Genomic DNA, 22,353 nt, shown 5'->3' with positions numbered 1-22,353 from the left:
GGTGGATGAGAAGCCCTCGCAGCAGAGGCACTAGTCCTCCTGAACACCCTATATACCCTAAGTCTAGTCAACGGTCTTTAAATAATATAAATTATTATAACTGACATTAATATATTGCTTTAAAGTTCACAGAGTGTTTCACATACATTACACTACAAAGGATGCAGAATGGAGAAAACTACCTATACAGTCAATTAGCATTACTTATTAAGCACTTATTAAGCATTATTACTTATTAAGTTTCAAATGTTCTTGAATAGAAAGGAGTGATGTGATAAGGTGCCTCTCCTCTTATTTGCAAAGGTTGGGGACCATGGGGAACACCGCATACATCAGGTTTCTTACATGTGTGGTTAGTTTTTCTGGAGTTTTTTCTCCTTCTTTTTAATTCCATATAATAAGGGACAGTTAGTTCTCTGTGAGTGAGAAGTAATATTGGGGAAAGCAGGTGCTACAAAAGCAAAAAAAAATCAATAAAAACTACTCTTCAGTGTTCTTTCATATGGGTTTCACTGACCTCAATTTCCTTCCAGTTTCTGATTAATCTAGCACCCTATTACTGGCATCAGCATCATCTGAGAGATACAATGAAACTCTGTGTCTCAAGTAATAACAGGATCATAGATTTAGAGCAGGGAAGGGACCTTAGAAGACATCTAACTCAACTCCCTAGTGTTACAGACAAAGAAACTGAGTCTCAAGAAAAGTGGAGTGACCGGCCCCTAGAGATCACACAGCAAACAGCAGAGCTAGAATTGAACTGAGGTCCTTTGATGACAAATCTAACATTTATTCCAATGTACTTTGCTATTTCCCTTAAATGATTACAATAGTGATCTCATATTTGTACAGCAGTTCATGTTTATTTAAACCCTCTCATCTGATCATCACCACAACCCTGGAAGACATATGGGGCAGTTGCATGATGCTCCTTCCTTGTTGCTTACAAACATGACCAGATCTCCCCAATAGTTTAAGCTTTAAAAAAGTCTTTATTTGACTTTTCCATCCCCTCAAGCTATCATTATTTATCTCTCCCCTCTTTCTTAGCCAGTTTCCTAGAAAAAGAAGTCCTCTATACTCAATGCCTCCACTTTCTCATCTCCCACTGAATTTTCATTCCTTACGCTGTAGTTTCTTTTCCCTCCATTGAGTGGAAAATGCAGTCTGCAAAGTCACCAATGAGATCTTTATTGCTAAATTCAAAGGCTTTCTTATCCCTCATAGTTCTTCTATAGCAATGGATATTGTTGTTTGCCTCTTCCTTCTGAATACTTTCTCCTCCCTAGGTGTTCATGACACTGCTCCATCTTCTCTTCCTGTCTGACTAATCCTTCCCATACTCCTTTGCAGAATTATCACCTATGTCCTAACTCCTCTCCTCTTCCTTCTTTCTCTTGGTGATCTCATCCGTTCCCATGGGTGCAGCTATCAACTCTATAGAGATAACTCCCAGATCTATATATCCAGCTTTCATCTCTTTCCTGATTTCTAGTCCTATTCCTCAAATTATTGTCTGTTTAACATCTCCACCTGGTTTTCCTATAGGCATCTCGAACACTACACGTGCAAAGCAGAGTGCCATTGTCTTTACCCCTAAAACTACACCTTCCCTATTTCTGTTGTAGGCACCCAGGTTTCCAATGGAGGAGTTATCTTGACTCTTTTTTACTCACTCCCTTCCATATCTAATCAACCATCAAGTCTTAGTGATTCTAGCTCCTCAGCCTCTCCTACATCCATGCTTCAGCCAAACTGCTTGCTATTTCCCTTGTAAAATGATTCCATGCCTTTTCAGTTGTCCCCCATGTCTGCATGCTTCCCCCCCCACCGCTTGGGCCTTCTGGAAACCCCAGTAGTCTTCAAAGTTTGACTCAAATGCTATGTCCTCCAAGAAGCCTGTGTTGATTCCATAGTTGTTAGTGATGCCCTGGAAGAATACTATGTTTTTTAAAATATATATCCTGGATCACATCCCCAAAGTAGACTCAATCAAACAACAAGCATTTATTAAAAGCATATTTATTATGTGCCAGATACTTGTGCACTTGAGAGTAGGAGCTATCCCTCTATTGTTTGTTTAGTCTTTTTATCCCTAGCACCAAGCATAATGCCTGCTACATAGTAGGTACTTGTAACAACCAGCAGACAGGAGGGCTTGCTATGTTCTTTGATCTGTGCTTTTCAAAAGGAAAGCAACTTTAAGGGGTTAACAATCTCACTTTAATTAAACATATATATATCATTCACTTAGTTCAGGGGGAAAAGTCAGCACCCTGAACTTCAGAATACAAGCAGAAATTACAAACAGGGACAATATAAATAGATCAACAGACAGGTTTCTGTCTGATTGTAGCATACATAGTTACCAGAGAGAGAGAAGCACCAACATCTGGGTTTTCAAAGCCAGGCTGGTGAGGGGGTACTTGATGGCTACCCAGAGTCTCCACACCAACACTCTTCCAATGAGTGTGCCCCCAAAAGCAAAACGCTAACCTCTGATGTATATATACACACACGCTTCTTCAGGGTCAGAGGGTGTCACAACCATGCGCCTCAAACCCATGTGAACTAGGCTTTCTTGTTTCTTAAGCAGGTCATCAAAGACTCTTGATTCAATCAAAGACTCCCGATTGAAACAAAGGCAAGACTCATTAAAGGCACTTGATTACCTCAGTGCTGAGAAGAACTCAAACAAAAAACAGCAAAAAGTCCCACTTTAAAAAAAATAAAAATAAAAATAAAAAAGACCCACTTGGCTTGCCATTACATTTGAAAGGCAAGACTCATCAAAGGTACTTGATTACCTCAGTGCTGAGAAGCACTCCAAAACAAAAGACAAAAGGTCTCACTTTACCTGCCCATTCAAACAAAGGTAAGACTCATTAAAAGCACTTGATTGCCTTAGCATTCCAAAAGAGAAAACAGTAAAAAAAAAAAAGTCCCACCCTGAGTAACATTACAGTACTTAATAACTGCTTATTAATTGTGGAATAATCTCTATTTTACAGATAAACTGAAGCTCAGAGTACTTAAATGGCACTAAAAGTGACTGCAAAGTTTATGTTGATATAATTTATATCATTATATCATCAAAAATTTAGATCCTTACTTTAATGTTTACAAAAGCTTTCTTTAAAACAGCCTTATGAGGTAGGCAATGTTGGTATTATTAACCTCATTTTATAAATGAGGAAACCGCCTCAGAGAGGTTGGGACTTTCTCATGGTCACACAACTATTACATGTCAAAGGCAGGATTTAAAAACCCAGGTGTCTTCTGACTTCATTTCCACTGCTCTTTCCTTTTCCTTCATTCCATAATAAACTAGAAGAAATCTCAGATAATATGATGTCCAGTCCCTTCATTTTATACTTTACCAGAGAACTGAAGTGACTTTTCCAAAGGCACACATAAAGGAGGGAATTTCTCCCCCACATACCCTACACACACACACACACACACACACACACACACATACACATACACACACACATACTACCTCAGTTGATAGTCACAGAAGAACCAAGATACACTCACAAGGTATCATGGAGGCGTTAAGGAGTTTTCCACAAGAATGTGTGAATAAGTCCAACTTGAGAGGACTATAGGGCCATTGGATGAAGACAATTGCTGTCACACAGGAAAGAGCATGTGATTCAGTGACAGAATGTCATGTCTCCTGGACCGACATATAAAAACATCAAGACAGTCAGGAGTTAATGATCCAAAGCCCCAGGAGTGCTTTGCAGAAGAGACTTTTATAATGAGGGAAGGGGACAGTCTCTCCTCTCCAATTCTATCACCAGAACTATTGGACAAGTAGGAGAGAGTGCACCTTGTACAGACAAACACCCAAGGACAGATGCAGGTAAAATGAAACAGCTACCTGAGGAGGGAAAAAGTTTCAAGGAGTTTGACTCATAGAGGTAGAGAAGACAGCTGGCTGTAGACTCAAGAAAAGGAGCAGACCCCGGCAGCTCAGTTGAACTGTCTGCCTAACCAAGACCCTACCAAAAGGGGAACTTCATGAGGATTTTATAAAAAGAGAAAGAATTTCTAGGCCATGTTTTAGGATATATTTCTATACTCCATGTGTGCCTCACTAACACGATTGTAAATCTCAACCTATTTGTCCCATGGATTCTGTGTATACAGATGGAAGAGTGTGCCCCATGTTTTTGGAGAGGAATAGTTTGTACCAAATATTCTTACTATGACATCTTAATAAATGCCTTTACTAAAAAGCTTGTTAATCTACAGATTGATTGTTAATAGGAAGCATGGATGGGGGCTCAGGTGCTACAGTCACAAAAGGAGCCACTCACAGGGTTATAAATGGAACCTAAGAGAGCAGTCACCTCTGGGAATTCAACTCGTGAGTTTAAGTTCAAGTTGAAGAGTAGGCAAAAGTGAGTTCTATCCACAAATCTTGTTAGTGGCAGCCAGGACTAAAAGTCAAATCTATTGACGCTTGTCCAGTTAGACTGCTGCCACTTCATGCTACCTTCCTTCCCTATCCTCTACTTCCTAAAGCAGCAGTTCTCAGAGAATGTGGTCTAAGGACCCCTGGGATCTTTGAAACCCTTTCAGGGGATGTCCAAGGTCAAAACTATTTTTTACACTAATACTACAATGATATTTAACTATTAAAATTCTCCTCCCTTTTCCAACTACACATCTGTGTGAGGCCAGATCTCCATAAATTTAAAAAAACAACATATTGCAAAAAATTGAATGCAGAAATAGATATAATTATCCAGCTGTCTTCTATTAAGCTGGACTTTAAAGAGATTTGCAAAAAAAAATCTGTAAAACAAGGCCGCTCTTCTTATTAAGTTTTAAATTCTGTTATATCTGGAAAATATAGTTATTTTTCATAAAAATATTTAATTATGTTGACTTGTAATGGATTTATTGTTATTTTAATGAATTAATGAATATTTTAAAATTTTATCCTTTTTCATTTCAAATATGGTATAGATATAACTCACATGAACAAAAGCTCTTTGGGGCCCTCAATAATCGTTAAAAGTATAAAGGGGTCCTAAGACCAAAAAGAAACCAAGGTGTGGATTATCCAGGCCTCTTAGAGTTTCAGCTTGTGACTATTCATCCTCCCAGCTCCTAAAGAGGAAGAGATTCACGAAGTTAGGGAGACAAGAGTGTCAGATTGCATGGTTTAAAACAAGGTATTTATATTCACTGAACAATCTAATTATCCAGGCCAAAAGTATTCTAGAGTGGGCTGTGAGTGTGTGTGTGTGAGACTGTAGACAGAGACAGAGGTACAAGCATCTCTCTAATTTTTTTTTTCAGGACAAAACAAGGTAGTATGATTGTGGCTGGGGGCAGGAGACCAACAAACAGCACAGAAATTTTTCTAAAAAGCAATTGATCACACACGCACACACACATACACACACACACACACGCGCACGCACACACATACACACACACACACAAAACAAACCACTTGCCACATGCCCCAGGGTGTGGTGGGATGGAGAGAGCGGGAAGAGGAATATTGTATTAGTCCAGGGGAACCACTAAAAGACAATTTTTCAGCTGCTCTTTCTAAGCAAGCCGTCTACAGCCCTGGGGATACAAAAGGCTGAAATAATATATCTCAGCCCAGAAGTGGGAGGGACAAGGTCGGAAAAAGAGTGATGGAGGTAAAAAAATGTTTGTTATTCAAAAGTCATCTCCCTTGTTCATTGCCAGAGGCTGCACCAGCTCCAGAAGTGAAACACATTGGAGGGAAACCCAACTGTGAGTCGATTAAAGCTAATCCTTTGCAAATCCATCACCATGGAAACTGTCAATCACCGCCGCTTTTTATCAGCTGGGGTGGCCTAAGAGAATGTCCCTCTGAAGAGGGCTAACCCTAAGGGGTCCATCCCACCCAGTGAGTGTACATTTTAGACAGACCTAAACAAAAAGAAACTTCGGAAATTGGTCAACCTCAAGGGGAGGCCCCCTCCCCAAAGGAGTCTGAGCCTACAGTCAAGTCCCAGAGCACATGAGGGACCAGCTGTATGACCTAGGGAAAGTCACTCACTTGTTCCACTTCCGATCACACCTTGCCAACCCCTAACCCTGGCTTAGTCCCACCATCTACTTTCCTTACACGCTGCCAAATAAAAATGGATAAGTAACAAAACTGTGCTGATTGAGTCCCCCTAGCTATTTGCTTTTTCCTCATTGCCTTCAAGCAGGTCCTGTCTCTCCCACTCTTAAAAAAAAAAACAAACCCTCACTTGATCTTATCATCTCATCCAGTCCCCTTCTCACCTAAACTTCTTGAAAAAGCTGTCTATATTCAAAGCCTTTGGTCCTTCTCCTCTCACTTCCTTCTAAACCGTCTGCTGTGATGTGAAATTAATCTGGAAAAACAGGTTGGAGCCACCTGTGAAGGACTTTATATGACAAACAGATAAGCCATTTGTTATCCTGGAGACAACAAGGAGCCACTGGAGCTTCTGGGACAGGGGAGTAACCCTGTTTAGGGAATATCAACCATTTGGCAGCCCTATGGAGGATGGGTTGCAGATGGGGCAGACTTAACAGTAGGAAATAAGAAATAAAATAAATAAATGAATAACTTGTGAGTAGAGAGAAGGGAGTGAATGAGATGTTGTGGGAATAAAATCGACAATACTTGAAAACATCCCCTTTGATTCTCTTGAAGCACCTCACCCAGGGAAGTACATCTGTTCATTATTAGTATTGGTCTATTCCTGTCATAGGATCATAGATGATAATAGATTAAGAGTTGTAAGGAAACTTGCTGTTACCTAGTCCAACCCCAAGAGCAGCTAGGTGGCACAGTGTCAGGAGTCAGGAAGATCTGAGTTCAAATCAAGTCCCAGACACTTACTAGCTGTGTGACCCTGGGCAAGTCACTTAACCCTGTGTGCCTCAGTTTCCTCATCTGTAAAATGAGCTTAAGAAGGAAATGGCAAACCACTCGAGTACCTCTGCCAGGAAAACCCCAAATGGGGATGTGAAGAGTCAGCCATGACTGAAATGGCCAAAGAACAAAAGTCCAACTCCATTATTTTACAGACGAGGATACTGAGCAGAGGTGATGGCTCACCCAAGGTTGCACGACCTTAGTACAGTCTTGCCTGTTGAAATTTTGACCAGTTCTCTCTGACCCCAGGTTCCTCCTCCTTCCCCAGACAAACTCAGACTGACAGGCCTACACCGGAGGAATAGAAAGCATCAGGGTACTGTAGAAAGAGCGCTGAATGAAAAAATAAGACAGGGGTGTGCTGGAACCTGTTCAAAGTAGCTCAGTAGAGCCGATGGTTAAATTTTGAGCATTTACGCCTCAGAAACTGGCAACAGCTACAAATTAGGGTTTGATTTGTTGTTGTGTTGATTGTCTAGACTTAAGAAAGTGATAGAGAAAATGCAGATTAGTGGGGTGGGGGGGTGGAGAGTCGGTTGTTAAACATTTACCAGTACACCCCTGGAATGGGAGGACCCAGGTTCAAATCTTCTCTCTGATGTTTACTACTTCTGCGAGCTTGGGCAAGTCACAACCTCCCTGGGCTTTTAGTCTTCTCATCCGTGAGATGAGGGGGTTTGACGAGATGACTTCTGGGGTCCCTTTCACTTCTAAATTTATAATCCTGTGAATCTGTTCTCCATAAGCCACACACAGACAGTAATTGGAAGAACTGGGGTTCGAACGTTACCCCAAATCCAGTTGTCTTTCCACTCTATCAGACAGATGTCACATAAGTTATTATCAGTGCAAGCAAATACCTTTAAAAGGATATCCTGGATGACTCTATTTGATGAGAATCCCATTTCCCATGAACTGATTTATACCTGTTGACATCCCCAACCTTCTGCTATTCAAAGTTATTACCAAGAATAAAAATATTTGGGATTGCTGAAAACTAGATACAGAACAACGGAACATAGCCAACTCTCAATTACCTGGGAGCAGCAGCCACCTGCTTAATGTTAAGTTCACAGATATCCTGAAAACCTTTTCTTAGTTGATAGTTTTAGCCTATACTCCAATTAACCCTTTCCCTAGCACTATTTCCAAGAAGCAAAAATGACTAGTTCAAGTTTTTCCTCCCTTATTTGCCCCTAAATTGTCAGTTAGATGGATAATGAGTTAGAACAGTCACGTGAGGGAAGCAGGAGATAGAAGGAATTTTAAAGTGTAAATAATCCACACTCTGGTTCATTATGTGAGAAATAACTCCTTCAGGCTCGGGAGGAGCGAAGTTAAAAGTCAAGTTCATTACACAACTGCAGTTGCGGGTGTCTCATAGAATAGACACACCAAATAGAAGCAAGAAGAAGCCTTACATACCTACCCCCAACTTATACACCTGTCCCCTCCCCTGTTTCCCCATTGGCTGGGTGCTACAGGGTGTACAACTTCCTGATACGCCTGTTACATATTAATCCCTTAATATGTCCTCCCTCCCTCCTGCCCCATGCATTGTATGACCATTAAAATGAACTGTTAATCCTCCCAGATGAGAAGTTAGTATTTAGTATTCCAAGCAAGACTTAACTTTTACCCTACTTAAGTGACTTCTAGCCTCAAAACAGGATAAAACCAGTTGGATCCTGCTTTCCCCATTATCTTCTGTGCGAGACATAACTCTTCCGTTATATCTCCCAGTCTGCTGACTGTTATTCTGATTTTATGAAGACAAATTTCTCTGTTTTATCTTTCAATTTCCCCCTTCTTCAGCTAGAAGATAATCTAGCACTAATCTATGTTGTCAGTGTCCCGGGCTAAAGGCCTCATCCTTTGTGGTCATAGGCAGAGGAATGGCCCTTGTAGTGGACTCAAGACAGGTAATTTCTGGGTTTACTTAGAGAAGGAAGAAGAGAACATTTGCTCTTAGGTATGCTGATTAGCCTGATGAGTGAATCAACATCCTCCTCCTACTTTCTTCACAATCAATTATTTTTCCTCTGTTCTAGCACCTGGGGGGTCAAGAGTGAAATGTGCTTTGTGAAATCTGTGTCCCATGGTCATCTGGGGTCGATAGGTTGGTTAAGGAAGCCGCTGATGCTTGCTGCCCAGGTCGGGGTATCTTCCATAGTTCCCTTGGAGAAGCCTCAGAGATAGATGTTCAACTCTCAACATACAAGGGCATTCTTGACCCACTCCACCTAGGCCCTAGCTTCCGTCCCTCCCCTCGGAGATGAACACAAATTGACAGGCCTGCACGAGAGCGCTACACCACAGCCATCAGAGGCAGTACGGTACAATGGAAAGAGCCCTGGTTTTAGAGTCTAAGTTTAAATCCTCCTTTTGATATTTAGTACCTGTGTGACCTTGGCCAGCTAGGTGACCCAATGGATACAGTGTTGAGCCTGGAGTCAGGGAGGTTCATCCTCCTGAGTTCAAATCCGGCCTCAGACACTTCCTAGCTGTGTGACTCTGGGCAAGTCATTTCACCCTGTTTGCCTCAGTTTCCTCATCTGCAAAATGAGCTGGAGATGGCAAACCACTCTCTGATCTTTCCCAAGAAAACCTCAAATGGGGTCATGAAGAGTTGGGCATGACTGAAAAATGACTCAACAACAAGACACAATAGTCAATGACTACAGCAATCTACTCTTTGATAAACCCAAAGAATCCAGCTTCTGGGTTAAGGATTCACTATTGCACAAAAACTGCTGGGAAAATTGGAAAACGGCAGGGCAGAAACTGGGCACAGACCAATATCTTACACTGTATACCAAAATAAAGTCAAAATGAGTTCATGATTTAGAGATAAAGGCTGATACTGTAAGCAATTTGGGAGAGCAAGGAATAGTTTACCTGTCAGATTTATGGGAAAGGGAAGAATTCATGACCTGACAGGAGACAGAGAGCATTACAAAATGCAAAATGGATAATTTTGACTATGTTAAATTGAAAAGTTTTTGTATAAACAAAGCCAATGCAACAAAGATTAGGAGGGAAGCAGAAAATTGGGAGAAAATCTCTACAACCAGTGTCTCTGACAAAGGCCCTGTCTCTAAAATATACAGGAAACCGAACCAAATTTATAGGAATACAAGTCATTCCCCAATTGAGAAATGGTCAAAGGATAGGAACAGGCAGTTTTTAGAGGAAGAAATTAAAGACATCTATAACCATATGAAAAAATGCTCTAAATCACTATTGATTAGAGAAATGCAAATCAAAACAACTCTTAGGTACCACATCTCTCCTGTCAGATTGGCTAACATGACAAAAAAGGAAAGTGATAAATGCTGAAGAGGATGTGGGAAAATTGGAAAATTGTTACATTGTTGGTGGAGTGGTGAATTGACCCAACCATTCTGGAGAGCAATTTGGAACTACGCCCAAAGGGCTATAAAAATGTGCATACCATTTGACCCAGCAGTACCACTTCTAGGGCTGTATCCCAAAGAGATCATACAAATGGGAAATGGACCTGTATGTACAAAAATATTTATAGCAGCTCTTTTTGTGGTGGCAAAGAATTGGAAATCAAGGGGATGCCCATGGATTGGGGAATGGCTAAACAAACTGTGGTATATGAATGTAATGGAATACTATTGTGCAATAAGAAATGAGGAACAGATGGACTTCATTATAACCTGGAAAGACTTACATGATCTGATGCTGAGTGAAGGGAGCCGAACCAGGAGATCATTATACACAATTACAGACACATGGTATCTATAAGGACTACCTTTGATAGACTTGGCTCCTCTCATCAATGCAAGGTTCAAAGACAGCTCCAAAAGACTCATGATGGAAAAAGCTATGCACATTCCAGAGAAAGAATTATGGAGTCTGAATGCAGATGGAGACAAACTATTTGCTCTCTTTTTTTCCTTCTTTTTTTTGGTTTTATTTCTCCTTTCTCATGATTCATTCCATTATAACTGGACTATTATGTAAATAAATTCAATGTGAAGGTATATATAGACCCTATATTAGATTACATGCCATCTTGGGGGGAAAGGGGGAGGAGAGGGAGGGAGAGAAAATTTGGAACCCAAAAACTTGTGGAACTGGATGTTATAAACTAAAAATAAAAATAAATTTATGAAAAAAAGAAAAACGACTCAACAACAGTAACCTGTGTCACCTCAGGCAATTAATTTAACTTTCCTGGGCCTGTTTTGTCATTTGTGAAATGAGGTGGGGATGAAGTAGAAGGCCCATGCAGTGTCTTCTCCATCTAGATTTACGATCCTATGAATCTGTTTTTCGCAGGTCGAAAACAGATGGACCACCTGCCCTATGATTGTCCCAAGGACCATAGAAGAACAAGAAGATACAAAAACATGCACATGAAAAATCGAGAAAGAGAAGCCCCAGACTTTAAATAAGGGAAGTCCTTCAGTCCCCAGACTAAGAGAATATAACAGTACTGAAAAGAAAGCACTTCTACTACAAAGCCCAGAGGGCCTCAATCAACAAATCAGTAATGGAGAGGGTCTCAAAGGGTTGCATAAGAGAAAGGCAAAGAGTAAATGTGAAGTCAGTAGTCCTGAGCACATCCAACAATCAATTAATTTGCAAGTACTTGGTAAGTGTCTACTATTCATCAGGCCCAAAGTATACAAAAACAAAAGTCAAACACCTGCCCTCAAGAAACTTACATTCTAAGAATTATGGAGTCTGAATGCAGATCAAAGCATACTATTTTCTCTTTTTTCGTTGTTTTTTTTTTCCTCATGGTTTTTCCCTTTTGTTCTGATTCTTCTTTCACAATATGACTAATGTGGAAATATGTTTAATATGATTGTACATGTATATAGCCTATTTCAGATTGTTTGCCATCTTGGGGAGGGGGAAGGCAGGGAAGGAGAAAAAAATTGGAACTCAAAATCTTATAAAAATGAATGTTGAAAACTATCTTTACATGTAATTGGAAAAAAAATAAAATGCTATTAAGTGGGAGGGGGTGAAGAAACAGTTTACATTCTAAACAGCAACATTGTGCAGCGATCAGCTATGATTGACTTAGCTCTTCTCAGCAATACAATGACCCAAGACAATTCCAAAAGACTCATAATGGAAAATATTATCCACATACAGAGGAAGAACTGATGGAATCTGAATGCAAATTGAAGCATACTATTTTTAGGTTTGTTTTTTTTTTTATTGTTTTTTTTTCCTTTGGGTCTGTTTCTTCTTTTACAGCATGACTAATATGGAAATATGTTTTACATATTTACACATATATAACCTATATCAAATTGCTTATCATCTTAGGGAGCAAGAAAATTTATGACTCAAAATTTTCTTTAAAAATGAATGTTAAAAATTATCTTTGCATGTAATTGGAAAAATAAAATACTTTTTTTTTTAAAAAAAGGAAGCTTACATTCTATTAGGGAAGATAGTAAGTGCACATATAGGTATGTGTGAAATAAATACAATACTAGCCACTGGAGGAGAGCAGCCAAGGCTTCTGGTAGGTTAGGTTTGAGATGAGCCTAGAACAGGGGTTCAAAACCTTTATTGGTGTCTCTTGGACCTCTTTGGCAGCTAGTGAAGCCTATGGTCTTTTCTCAGAATCATGCTTTCAAATGCATAAAAGAAAATTCATAAGATGGTAAATAAAACCAGTTATATTGAAATAAAGATGTATTTTTCCCCATCCAAGTTCATGGACCCTGTAAAATCTATGAAGAGCCCAGGTTAAGAGTCTAAATAATAATAATAAAATTTTAAAATATTTAAAATTCAAAAATATTTTTGAAATTTAAAAAAATAAAACAAAAAACATATAAAAACAAACAAAAAAGAATCCTTAGTCTAAAAGGAAACCAGGTCTTCTTAGAGGGGGAGGGGAGGGAAAAAGTTTGAGGGAAGATGGTGTCTCTTCAGGTGCTGTCCTTCTCGTCCTTGACAGCACTACTTGGTACTTGATTATCCAGTGGGCATGGCTTTTTATGCGGAGGGAAACTCCCTTTTGCCCCTAGAAAGACTTAAGAGCTGGAAGCTGTCTGCTGAGCCATTGTAGGGTGAAGGAGTAATAGGGAAAATCGAGGAGAGAAAATATGACTAAGTTCAGAGTGTCAATCATTGTCTCCCCAGGGTTCTCTTCGACCCAAGCCTAGAAATGAGAAGAAAACAAACATTTCTATGAACTCTGTGAGAACTGGCAAGCTGCAGAGCCACAGGGTATGGGGTTTCTGAATTAGAGCATGCATTGTGGTTTGGGAGGGGTTGCTCTGGCCCCGAGGTAGGAATATTACTTTACCCAACAAGAATATTAGAACTAGTTAGAATTGGAAAGAATTGGAAAGGACTGGAGAGATCACTTGATCCACCTCTCCCTGCCTACCCCGCCTCATTTCACAAATGAGGAGACTGAGGCCCAGGGAGTTTAAGTGACCTGCCCAAGACCATACCACTAATATGTTGAAGAGCCTGGACTAGACCCCAGGTCACCAGATTCCCAGGTCACATTACAAAGAAATATTTCTTTCCACTTTATCAGCAACAAAGTAGCTATATAAAATTAGAGCTGGACTAACTCGTTCCGGGATCGGAAGAACATTTAGGGATTCGCAGCCCCTCATACCAGAAATGAATAAGTAATAAACCCATGAGAGTGATAATCACCGGTGAACACAAATAAATATAGCATCTGTTATAAATATACATATATACAGTGCTTAATAATGTTTGACGATTCACTGAATGACAATCATAGCTAACTTATGTAGAACTTAAAGATTTATAAAGTGATTGATATATATTATTTCATTTGATCCATGTAACAGCTCTGTAAGGTGGGTGTTATTACTTCCATTTTTCAGAGGAGGAAACTGAGGTACAGAGATGTTAAGGGACTTGTCTGGGGTCACACAGCTAGCAAGTGTCTGAGGCAGGATTCAAACTCAAGTCTTCCAAACTCCAAGGCACTCTGTCTACTTCACCAAGTTACCCTCATACACGACTGTCACCACGTACAATATAACACGTAAGGCAGTACGGCCTAGTGGATAGAGTGCCAGTCTTATAGGTGGTTCACATACTGCCCCTGCCATTTACTATCTTGGCGCCTATGCGCAAGTCCTTTGACCTCTCTGAACCTCAAGCATCTCTAAAAGCCTGTAAGTTATAGACTGGTTAAAATCTGTTGGGAGGGGGGCAGTTCCCACACCCACAAAAACCATAGGTCCTTGCTATATGGACCTAGGTACAAACGTATATAAATCCTAAAGGAATGGGATGATAAAAGATGATGCTGAGTCTTGCGAATCAGGCATCTCCACTCAGCTAGATTTACAACCCCTTCCGGACTTCTCTTGTGAGAACATAAATTTCTGGAAAACGCCTTACAAATATTCCACAAAAGTCCTTGTCTAATGCCTCATCATGGCAGGACGATGACCCTTGGTTCTCAGAAGCTGCACCCATGAAATGCAATCAATTCATTTATTAAGCATTTACTATGTGCCAGGCACTGTGCTAGGCTCTGGGATGCAAAAGAGGCAAATGACGGTCCCTGCCCTCAAGAGGCTTACACGCTCTGCTGAGTCCTAACAGGAGATCATAGAATAATAGATTTAGAGCTGGAAGGGACCTCAGAAGCCACCAAATCTCATTTTACAAATAAGGAAACTGAGGTCCATAAAGGTTAAGTGACTTGTCCAGGATCACTAAGTGCTACTAAGTGTCTGAGAGATTCAAACCCAGATAATAATTAGTATGCTTTATAACATTATTATTATAATATATTTATAATTATAATATATAATATAAAAATAATAGAATATACTATTATTACTATAATTTAGATAGCGCTTTATAAATACTATATCATTTTAACCTCACATCAACCCTGGGAGGTAAGTGCTATAATTTTCCTCGCTTTACAAACATGGAAACTGAGTCTGAAAGGTACCTCGTGCAGGGTAAATGTCAGAAGTGAACGTGAACTTGGGTCTTCCTGACTCCGAATCCTATCCTCTATCCACTGTGCCATCTAGATCTGTTCACTAGGTCACACTTCTCAAGCTTCTTCAGAGAGGTAAAAGGGCTTACCCATGGGTGCCCAGATAGTACATGTCAGGGGCAGTATGTGAACCACCTGTGAGACTGGCACTCTATCCAATAGGCCGTACTGCCTTACGTGTTATATTGTACATGGTGACAGTCGTGTATGAGGTGAAGTAGACAGAGTGCCTTGGAGCTGAATTTGAATCCTGCTTCAGGCATTTACTAGCTGTGTGACCCCAGACAAGTCACTTACCATGTCTGTACCTCAGTTTCCTCCTCTGAAAAATGAAGATAATAGTAACACCCACCTCACAGAGCTGTTATATGGATCAAATGAAATAATACACATCAATCGCTTTATAAATCTGAAAATTCTATATAAATGTTACCCAGTTTTTCAATAAAATAAAATATACAGGCCTACAAAGGAAATCAATTATAAATATATATATGTATACATATATATATTTATATATATATATATATATGTCATCCTTTCCCATCCAAATTCACCAGTCTCTCCTCCCCTTCTCCCCATTGAGCATCACAACTCTAGGATTCCACAGCTGGAGGTCCAGCCTCCCCATGATGTAGTTTTTGGTCCATGTGACTTCATGAAGACTGACTGTCCTCTATGGTGCAGGTGGGGGTAGGGAGAGAGGGCCGCTATCAGCGGAGGAGGTCCCCACACCGATGAAATCAGGGAGGTTTTGCAGGATTGAAAAGGAAAAAGTCTCATGACACAGGCAGCTCCCTTCACCCGTCACCTCCAGCAGGAAGGAGAAAGAGCGAGCGCACTCATGACCATACCTGTGGCTGCAGGAAAGAAAACCCCAAACACGGTGAAGAAGGATTCCCCAGGGCTGTAGTCTGGCAGCGTGTTGTTTCGCAGCAGTTCCGGGGTGTACCCCACAAAGCCATGGTCTGAAACAGGGAAAGGGCAAGAGAAAGTGGGTCAGAGGGTGCCTCCGGCTGATGAGTGAAAGCGCCTTTTGTCGCCTGACCTTTCTGTGCCTCAGTTTCCTCGTCTGTCAAACGAGGGGGGTGGGCTGTATGGTTTCTAAGGACCTTCCAAACCTATTACCCTGTGATCCTGTAATCCTGTGAATTCAGCACTACAAATCCATCCATCCAAACAATAACGGCTAGTATTTCCACAGCTCTTTGTGGTTTACAAAGGGCACGACAAACAGTATCTCACTTTTAGTCTCACAACAATCCTTGAAGGAAGGCGTTGTTATTATCATTGGCATTTTACACATGGGGAAACTGAGGAAGACAAAGGTCACGTGACTCGCCCAGGGTCACGTAGCTAATATGTGTCTGAGGCAAGATCATCACGTCTTCCTGACTCCTAGTCCTAGTGTTTTTATCTACTGCAGTCACCTACATACCATTTATATAACCCTTTAAGGTTGGCAAAGTGCTTTACATATGCTAACTCAATGGATCAAAAGGTCATTTATTCCTTTTCCTGCAGTTAGAAGGAGCGTCACCAAGTAATTGTGGTGTTCAAGTCATGATGAGGTATTCTGCTTACATCAGAGGCGTGGTTTACTGAATATCTAGATAACTATACATCTACTCTTAAATGGAATAGAATTCTTTTAAAATAGATATGAGGGTAACTAAATGGTACCAGGGCTAGAGTCAGGAAGACCTGAGTTCAAATCCAGCCTCAGATATTTACTAGCTGTGTGACCCTGGGCAAGTCACTTAACCCTGTTTGCCTCAGTTTCCTCATCTGTAAAATGAGCTGGAGAAGGAAATGGCAAAACATTCCACTATCTCTGCCAAGAAAACTCCAAATAGGGTCACGATGAGTCACACAGCTGAAAACTGACTGAACAACAACAAATAGGTGAACTAGTGAATTACTAAATATTATACTTTTTAAAAAATTATTATGAATTTGACAGACATCAACAAAGAACACAAAAGGAATACTATATATGAAACCATGAGTCTATTATTTGTCACTTATTTTTAAGCATATATTAAATACGGTAGTAGTAGTAACACTGCCCTGCTTGTCTATGTCCTCTTCTGAACTTCCTCCCACTGTCTTTTATTAATTATACTTAATATGGTTAAATTTAACACAGGTACCTACACAACAAATTTTCAAAGAAAACAACCAGGAAAAATAAAAACAGAGGACTCTTTCAAGTTGCTCTGATTTTTTTTTTTTTTGCAAAGGAAGGCATTTATTACACTCCTTGAGAGAGCAGGTGCAGTGCTCTCTAGGAACACTCACCCCGATACAGCAGCAGGAGTGGGGGTAACCATCACCTCCACTCCTGCTTGAGTTATGGTTAGTTTACATTCTTTACTTTTTACATAGTTTTCCTAGGTTATACAGTTTATATAGGTAGGATAATAAGGATATAGAAGCAGAAGTGAAGTTAATTAGATCTTCCTTGTCTGAGTTAGGATTAATCTACATTCTTTATTTCCCCTACCTTCCCTTTTTTAACGTATGCAAATTATGCAAATCAGTAGGCCTGGACCCTTGACCAAGACCAGACCCTTGAACTGACATGATTAGCTTGAACTGGTTCAACTGGTTTGGCCTCTCTAGTTTCCCTGACACCGGGATGGCCATTGTCTTGACAAATAAGTGGTAACTCAGCTATATGGATAGCTTCTGTGGGAGCAAAACCAGACACCATACTATCTTTCCTTACAATTCCTTCCCTTTCCTTTTTAATAGGATTTTTGCTCCCACACTTCCTAGTCATCACTCCTAGTCTCAAATTGTTTTAACATTAATTCACATTCTTTATCATTTTTGCCATCATCTGTTTTTATGATCAACATTTTTACATTTCCTCCTTCATTAAAATAACCCCCCCGCCATACCCTGAATGGCACTCTGTACAGTTTTGGTAACCAATTGTATGATACAGGGTATATCTAACTGACTTTAAATCCTTTCTTAAAGATCCACTGGAGAGCAAGTCTGGAACCAACAACCCTCACAATTCAGTTCCGGTAGCACATATTGCAGTGTCTACAGTTAGAAAGCTTGCAGTTACATCTTAGGATCAAGTTGTCGGGTCTCTGGGAAGACAGCTACCACCTGTTCTGTCTTCTGCTTCTAGGTACCCCTTCAATGTACACTTGGGAATCCTCTCATTAATACCTGTTGTTGTTGTTCAGTTGTGTCTAACCCTTCATGACCCCATTTGGGGTTTTCTTGGCAGAGACACTGGAGCGGTTTGCCATTTCCTTCTCTAGCTCATTTTACAGTTGAGGAACTGAGGCAAACAAGATTAAGTGACTGGCCCAGGGTCACACAGCTAGTAAGTGTCTGAGGCTGGATTTGAATTGGGCTGCAGTGGAATAACCAGGGCAGGAATACAAGAACAAAGGGGAACTTATAGTTTTGTCACTCTGGGCTTTCAGTGACTGAGCTGGTTGATAGTGGCTGATTCTAGCAGCAGTCTACTGGAACTTGCAACCAGGGACAAACTTACAGGAGTATTGCTCAGACCCAAATCCAGGTCAGGAACTTGTTGAACTCAGACAAGGAGGGCAATGATCAGAATTTGCCCCAGATGACACTGTTTTGGCAGCACTGAAAGCTTGCAGGTCCCCAGCCTAAGCTATTTCCCAAGATCCTGTAATAACATAATACTTGGTATCCCAAGAAAGAAGGGGAAGGATGCAAGAGGATAAAAACTCAGCTTAGACATTCCCCCCAGAAGTACTTAGAACCCATCCCTAACACAAAGTTCAAAGCCAGGAAGCAGACTGAAAGAATGAGCAAACAAAAAAAAAATTCCACCACAAAGAGCTATTATAGAGCCCCCAGGAGATGCCCAAGACACAAACCCAGAAGAAGAAAATAATTACAAAACATCTTCACTAAAGCCTCAAAGGAAAGCACAGCTTGGATACAAGTCCAATCAGAATTCCTGGAAGAAACAATGCAGGTTTTTTTTAAGAGCTAAAAAATGATTTCAAAAACTAAGTAAGAGCTCTAGAGGGAAAAAATGGAAAAGAAATCACACACACACAACACACACACACACACACACACACACAGAATTGGAAAGAGAATTAACAACTTGGCACAAGAGGTACAAATCCTTACCCAAGCAACAAACTCCATGAAAATTAGAATGTACCAAGTAGAAGCTAATGACTTAATGAGACAACAAGAAATGTTAAAAACAAAGTAAAAAGACTGAGAAAAATTAGAAGAAAATATAAAGCATCTCATAGCAAAAAGGCAAAGTAGAAATATAAAGACTATGCCAGTTACCTCTTGAAAAAGAAAAATGAATATTATAACCAGGAATATTATAACCAAAATCCAAAACTTCCAGGTCAAAGAAAAAAACATTACAAGCAACCAAAAAGAATTCAAGTATCAAGGAGCAATAGTCAGGATCACACAAGATTTAGCTATTACCACTATAAAGAGAACTTAATATATATTATAGAAGGTAAATGATCTAGGTTTACAACCAAGAATAACTTAGTAAAACTGACTATAATATCACAGGGGAAACATGTACCACAACTTATTTAGCCATTCCCCCCATCAATGGGTATTTACTTTGCTTCCAGTTCTTTGCTATTACAAAAGTTCCCCTATAAATATTTTGGTATATATGGGAACTTCCATCTTATCAATGACCTCCTTGGGGTATATGCTTAGAAATAGAATCTCTGGGTCAAACAAAGGGTATGGACATTTTAGTCACTTTATTTGCAAAATGGCTGTATTGACTTACAGCTCCATCAACAATGTACTAGTGTCCCTATGTTTCCACAAATCTTCCAACACTGACTATTGTCATCTTTCATCATTTTGCCAATTTGCTGGGTATGAAGTGAAACCTCAGGGTTGCTTTGATTTATGTTTTCCTTATCAGTAATGATTAGGAGCATTCTTTCATAAGGTTTAAGAGTTTGCAATTCTTTTGAGAACTGTTCATATATGTTGGGGAATGGTTTTTTAGTGTTGTGTGTGTGTGTGTTGTATATATAATATATGCATGTGTATATATGATATCAAACTATTATCTGAAAAAACTGATAAAAGATTTTCTTCCTATTTCACTGCTTCCCTTCTTAATCTAAATTCATTAATTTTGTTTGTGAAGTTTTTCAATTTCATTAATCAAAATTAACTATTTTATCTTCTGCAATTAACTATCCTTTGCGCAATTGAGAATACATCTCCTATCCATAGCTGTGAGACATCTATGATCTGTTTCTCTTCTAATTTTTTTATAGTATGGGATTTAATATTAAGATTTTAAATTGATTGTGAAATATGTTTCAAGATGTCAGTCAAAGCTTAATCCTTGCCAGTCTGCTTTCCACTTTTCCCAGAAGTTCTTATCAAATAGGGAGGACTTTCCTAAGTAAATTTGCTTTGGAGTTTATCAAACCTGAGCTATTGAGGTCCATTGTTTCTGACTCTCCCTTTAGAGTTTCTTTCTAACATACCCTGAATTCTTATTTTAAACCCAGACCCCTCCTAGGCTGGTCACACTCTGGAACATCAGGCCTGGTTTCCATCACAAAGTCTCTGAGAGCAGCTTTCCTTAGCTCACCCTGGCTTTCATCCTCTGATACGCTAGTAGGAGAATCCTTCCCTGCCTGCTCCCAGCAGAGGAAATATTCATTATTCCCATTTTTACTCCCTCCCCCAACCTTGCTTCTTTCCTTGCCCACAGAGCAAAAGCTGAAAGAGCTGCTTGGCCCACATGGACACCCCCATGCCACCTAGGGCCTCCGACCTCTTGTTTGATCTTTTCCAAATTAGAAGGGAGTGATTTTCCACTTTCTCTTAAAGAGCAGAAGAATTCAGCTACTCACTCAAGTGTCTCCTCTTAGCGCTGCCTAGCAACAGGTGCAGCCCCTTTTCATAGCTACACCTTGCCTCTCCCCACACTGCTATAGTAACCATTCTTCACAACTGCTAAGAACTTATGTCCCAACCAGAAAAAAACAAAGCATTCTGACCCGAAGACTTTTCAAGGTTTTTAAATAGGCTTAAATTGATTCCATCATAGGAGCCTTCTGCTATCTCATCAAAGGAGTTCATTCTGCACAGCAGGTTTCTATGGCCATGAGCTAGGAGAGTGTTAAAATGTCAGGTGATCTTGGCCAAGAAACACCCCGAAGGCTGTGTGTTTTGAGGCTCCTGCTTTGGAATCATCTCTGGGAATAAGTGGCTTGTTTCTGTTTTTCTTTTTCCAGCTTCATAGTCACCCCTGTATTCCCAGCCCCCAGCTCTTCTTGTCTCTCTCTCAGCCCATTCTGTCCAATCAGTTGCTAAGCATTATCAACTCTCTCTTCAGCATCTCTGTCATCCAGCTCCTTCTCTCTACACGCATAGTAGGAGCTTAGTCAATGCTTGCCATCTTGACGAGACTCGACAAAAAGCAACCCTTGTGAAATAGTATTGCTTCCATGGGAGCTTGAGGTAAACTAGTTCCTCTGGCCTGAGCAAAGCCTCCTTGATAGTTCTAGCAGCTATGCGGTGGATAGGGCATTGGCCCTGGAGTTAAGAAGACCAGAGTTCAAATTTGATTCTAGACATTTATTAGCTGTGTAACTCTGGAGAAGTCACTTTGCTTCCATTTCCTCAATTGTAAAATGTAGATAATAGCATCTGCCTTGCAGGGTGGTTGTGAGACTCAAATGAGGTAATATTTACAAAGTTCTTAGCACACAGTAGGTGCTGTATAAATGCTTTCTCAGGAATTTTTGCTTCATAGGAAAAAAAATAATAAAAGGCAAGGGAGTCTAGCCCTCCCCAAGCAGAGGGTGGGATTTGGAATCTGTGGATCTCTTTCTTTGGCTTCAACGTTCTTCCAGGTGCATTAAATCTCAAACAGTCCTAACATTTTGATTGACTTTTCTTCTGCAGAGATCATCTTTCCCTCAACTACATTTGTCAGGGAGAGAGGAGCCCAACCCCACACATAAAAGAGTCAATTCTAGTTTCTCTGCTGGCTGACCTCACTGACCAATATTACAGAAGGGAAAAACCACTCAAGCCAGCTTCTATTACTGCCATGGACATGAGCTCAACCAAGCCAGACTGACTCACTGATCTTAGTTCCCGCCCAAATTTACATTTATAGAGTGCTTTAGGCTTTACAAAATACTTTTTTCATAACAACCCCGTGAGCTAATAAGCATCAGAGCTTGGATTTGAACTCAAGTTTCCTGACCCAAGACTCTTTCCATTCTTAATAATGATGACAAAACTGGTGAGGATCAGGAGGACAGGGAAAGGGAAGCTGGGGAATGGACCTGGGGACCTAACCCAGGAGCCTTGAAATCAGTCTGATGAGCAACACATATATTGCTACGGCTTTTCTTTTTAATTCAGTTTTGTTTTATTTTCA

General features: G+C 40.2%; 1 protein-coding gene across 1 annotated transcript in view; it reads right to left on the bottom strand.

Moving 5' to 3' along the window:
* SLC12A8 (solute carrier family 12 member 8) overlaps positions 1 to 22,353 on the bottom strand; it is a 156,210-nt gene that overhangs the window by 61,308 nt on the left and 72,549 nt on the right. Inside the window, exon 5 of the mRNA XM_036744094.1 lies at positions 15,785 to 15,898. Coding sequence (XP_036599989.1) covers positions 15,785 to 15,898 — 114 coding nt within the window. The remainder of the gene's footprint in view (positions 1 to 15,784; positions 15,899 to 22,353) is intronic.

Source organism: Trichosurus vulpecula, chromosome 2 (assembly GCF_011100635.1).
Source record: "Trichosurus vulpecula isolate mTriVul1 chromosome 2, mTriVul1.pri, whole genome shotgun sequence".
Lineage (NCBI taxonomy): Eukaryota > Metazoa > Chordata > Mammalia > Diprotodontia > Phalangeridae > Trichosurus > Trichosurus vulpecula.
This window is presented reverse-complemented; position numbering and strand designations above follow the sequence as displayed.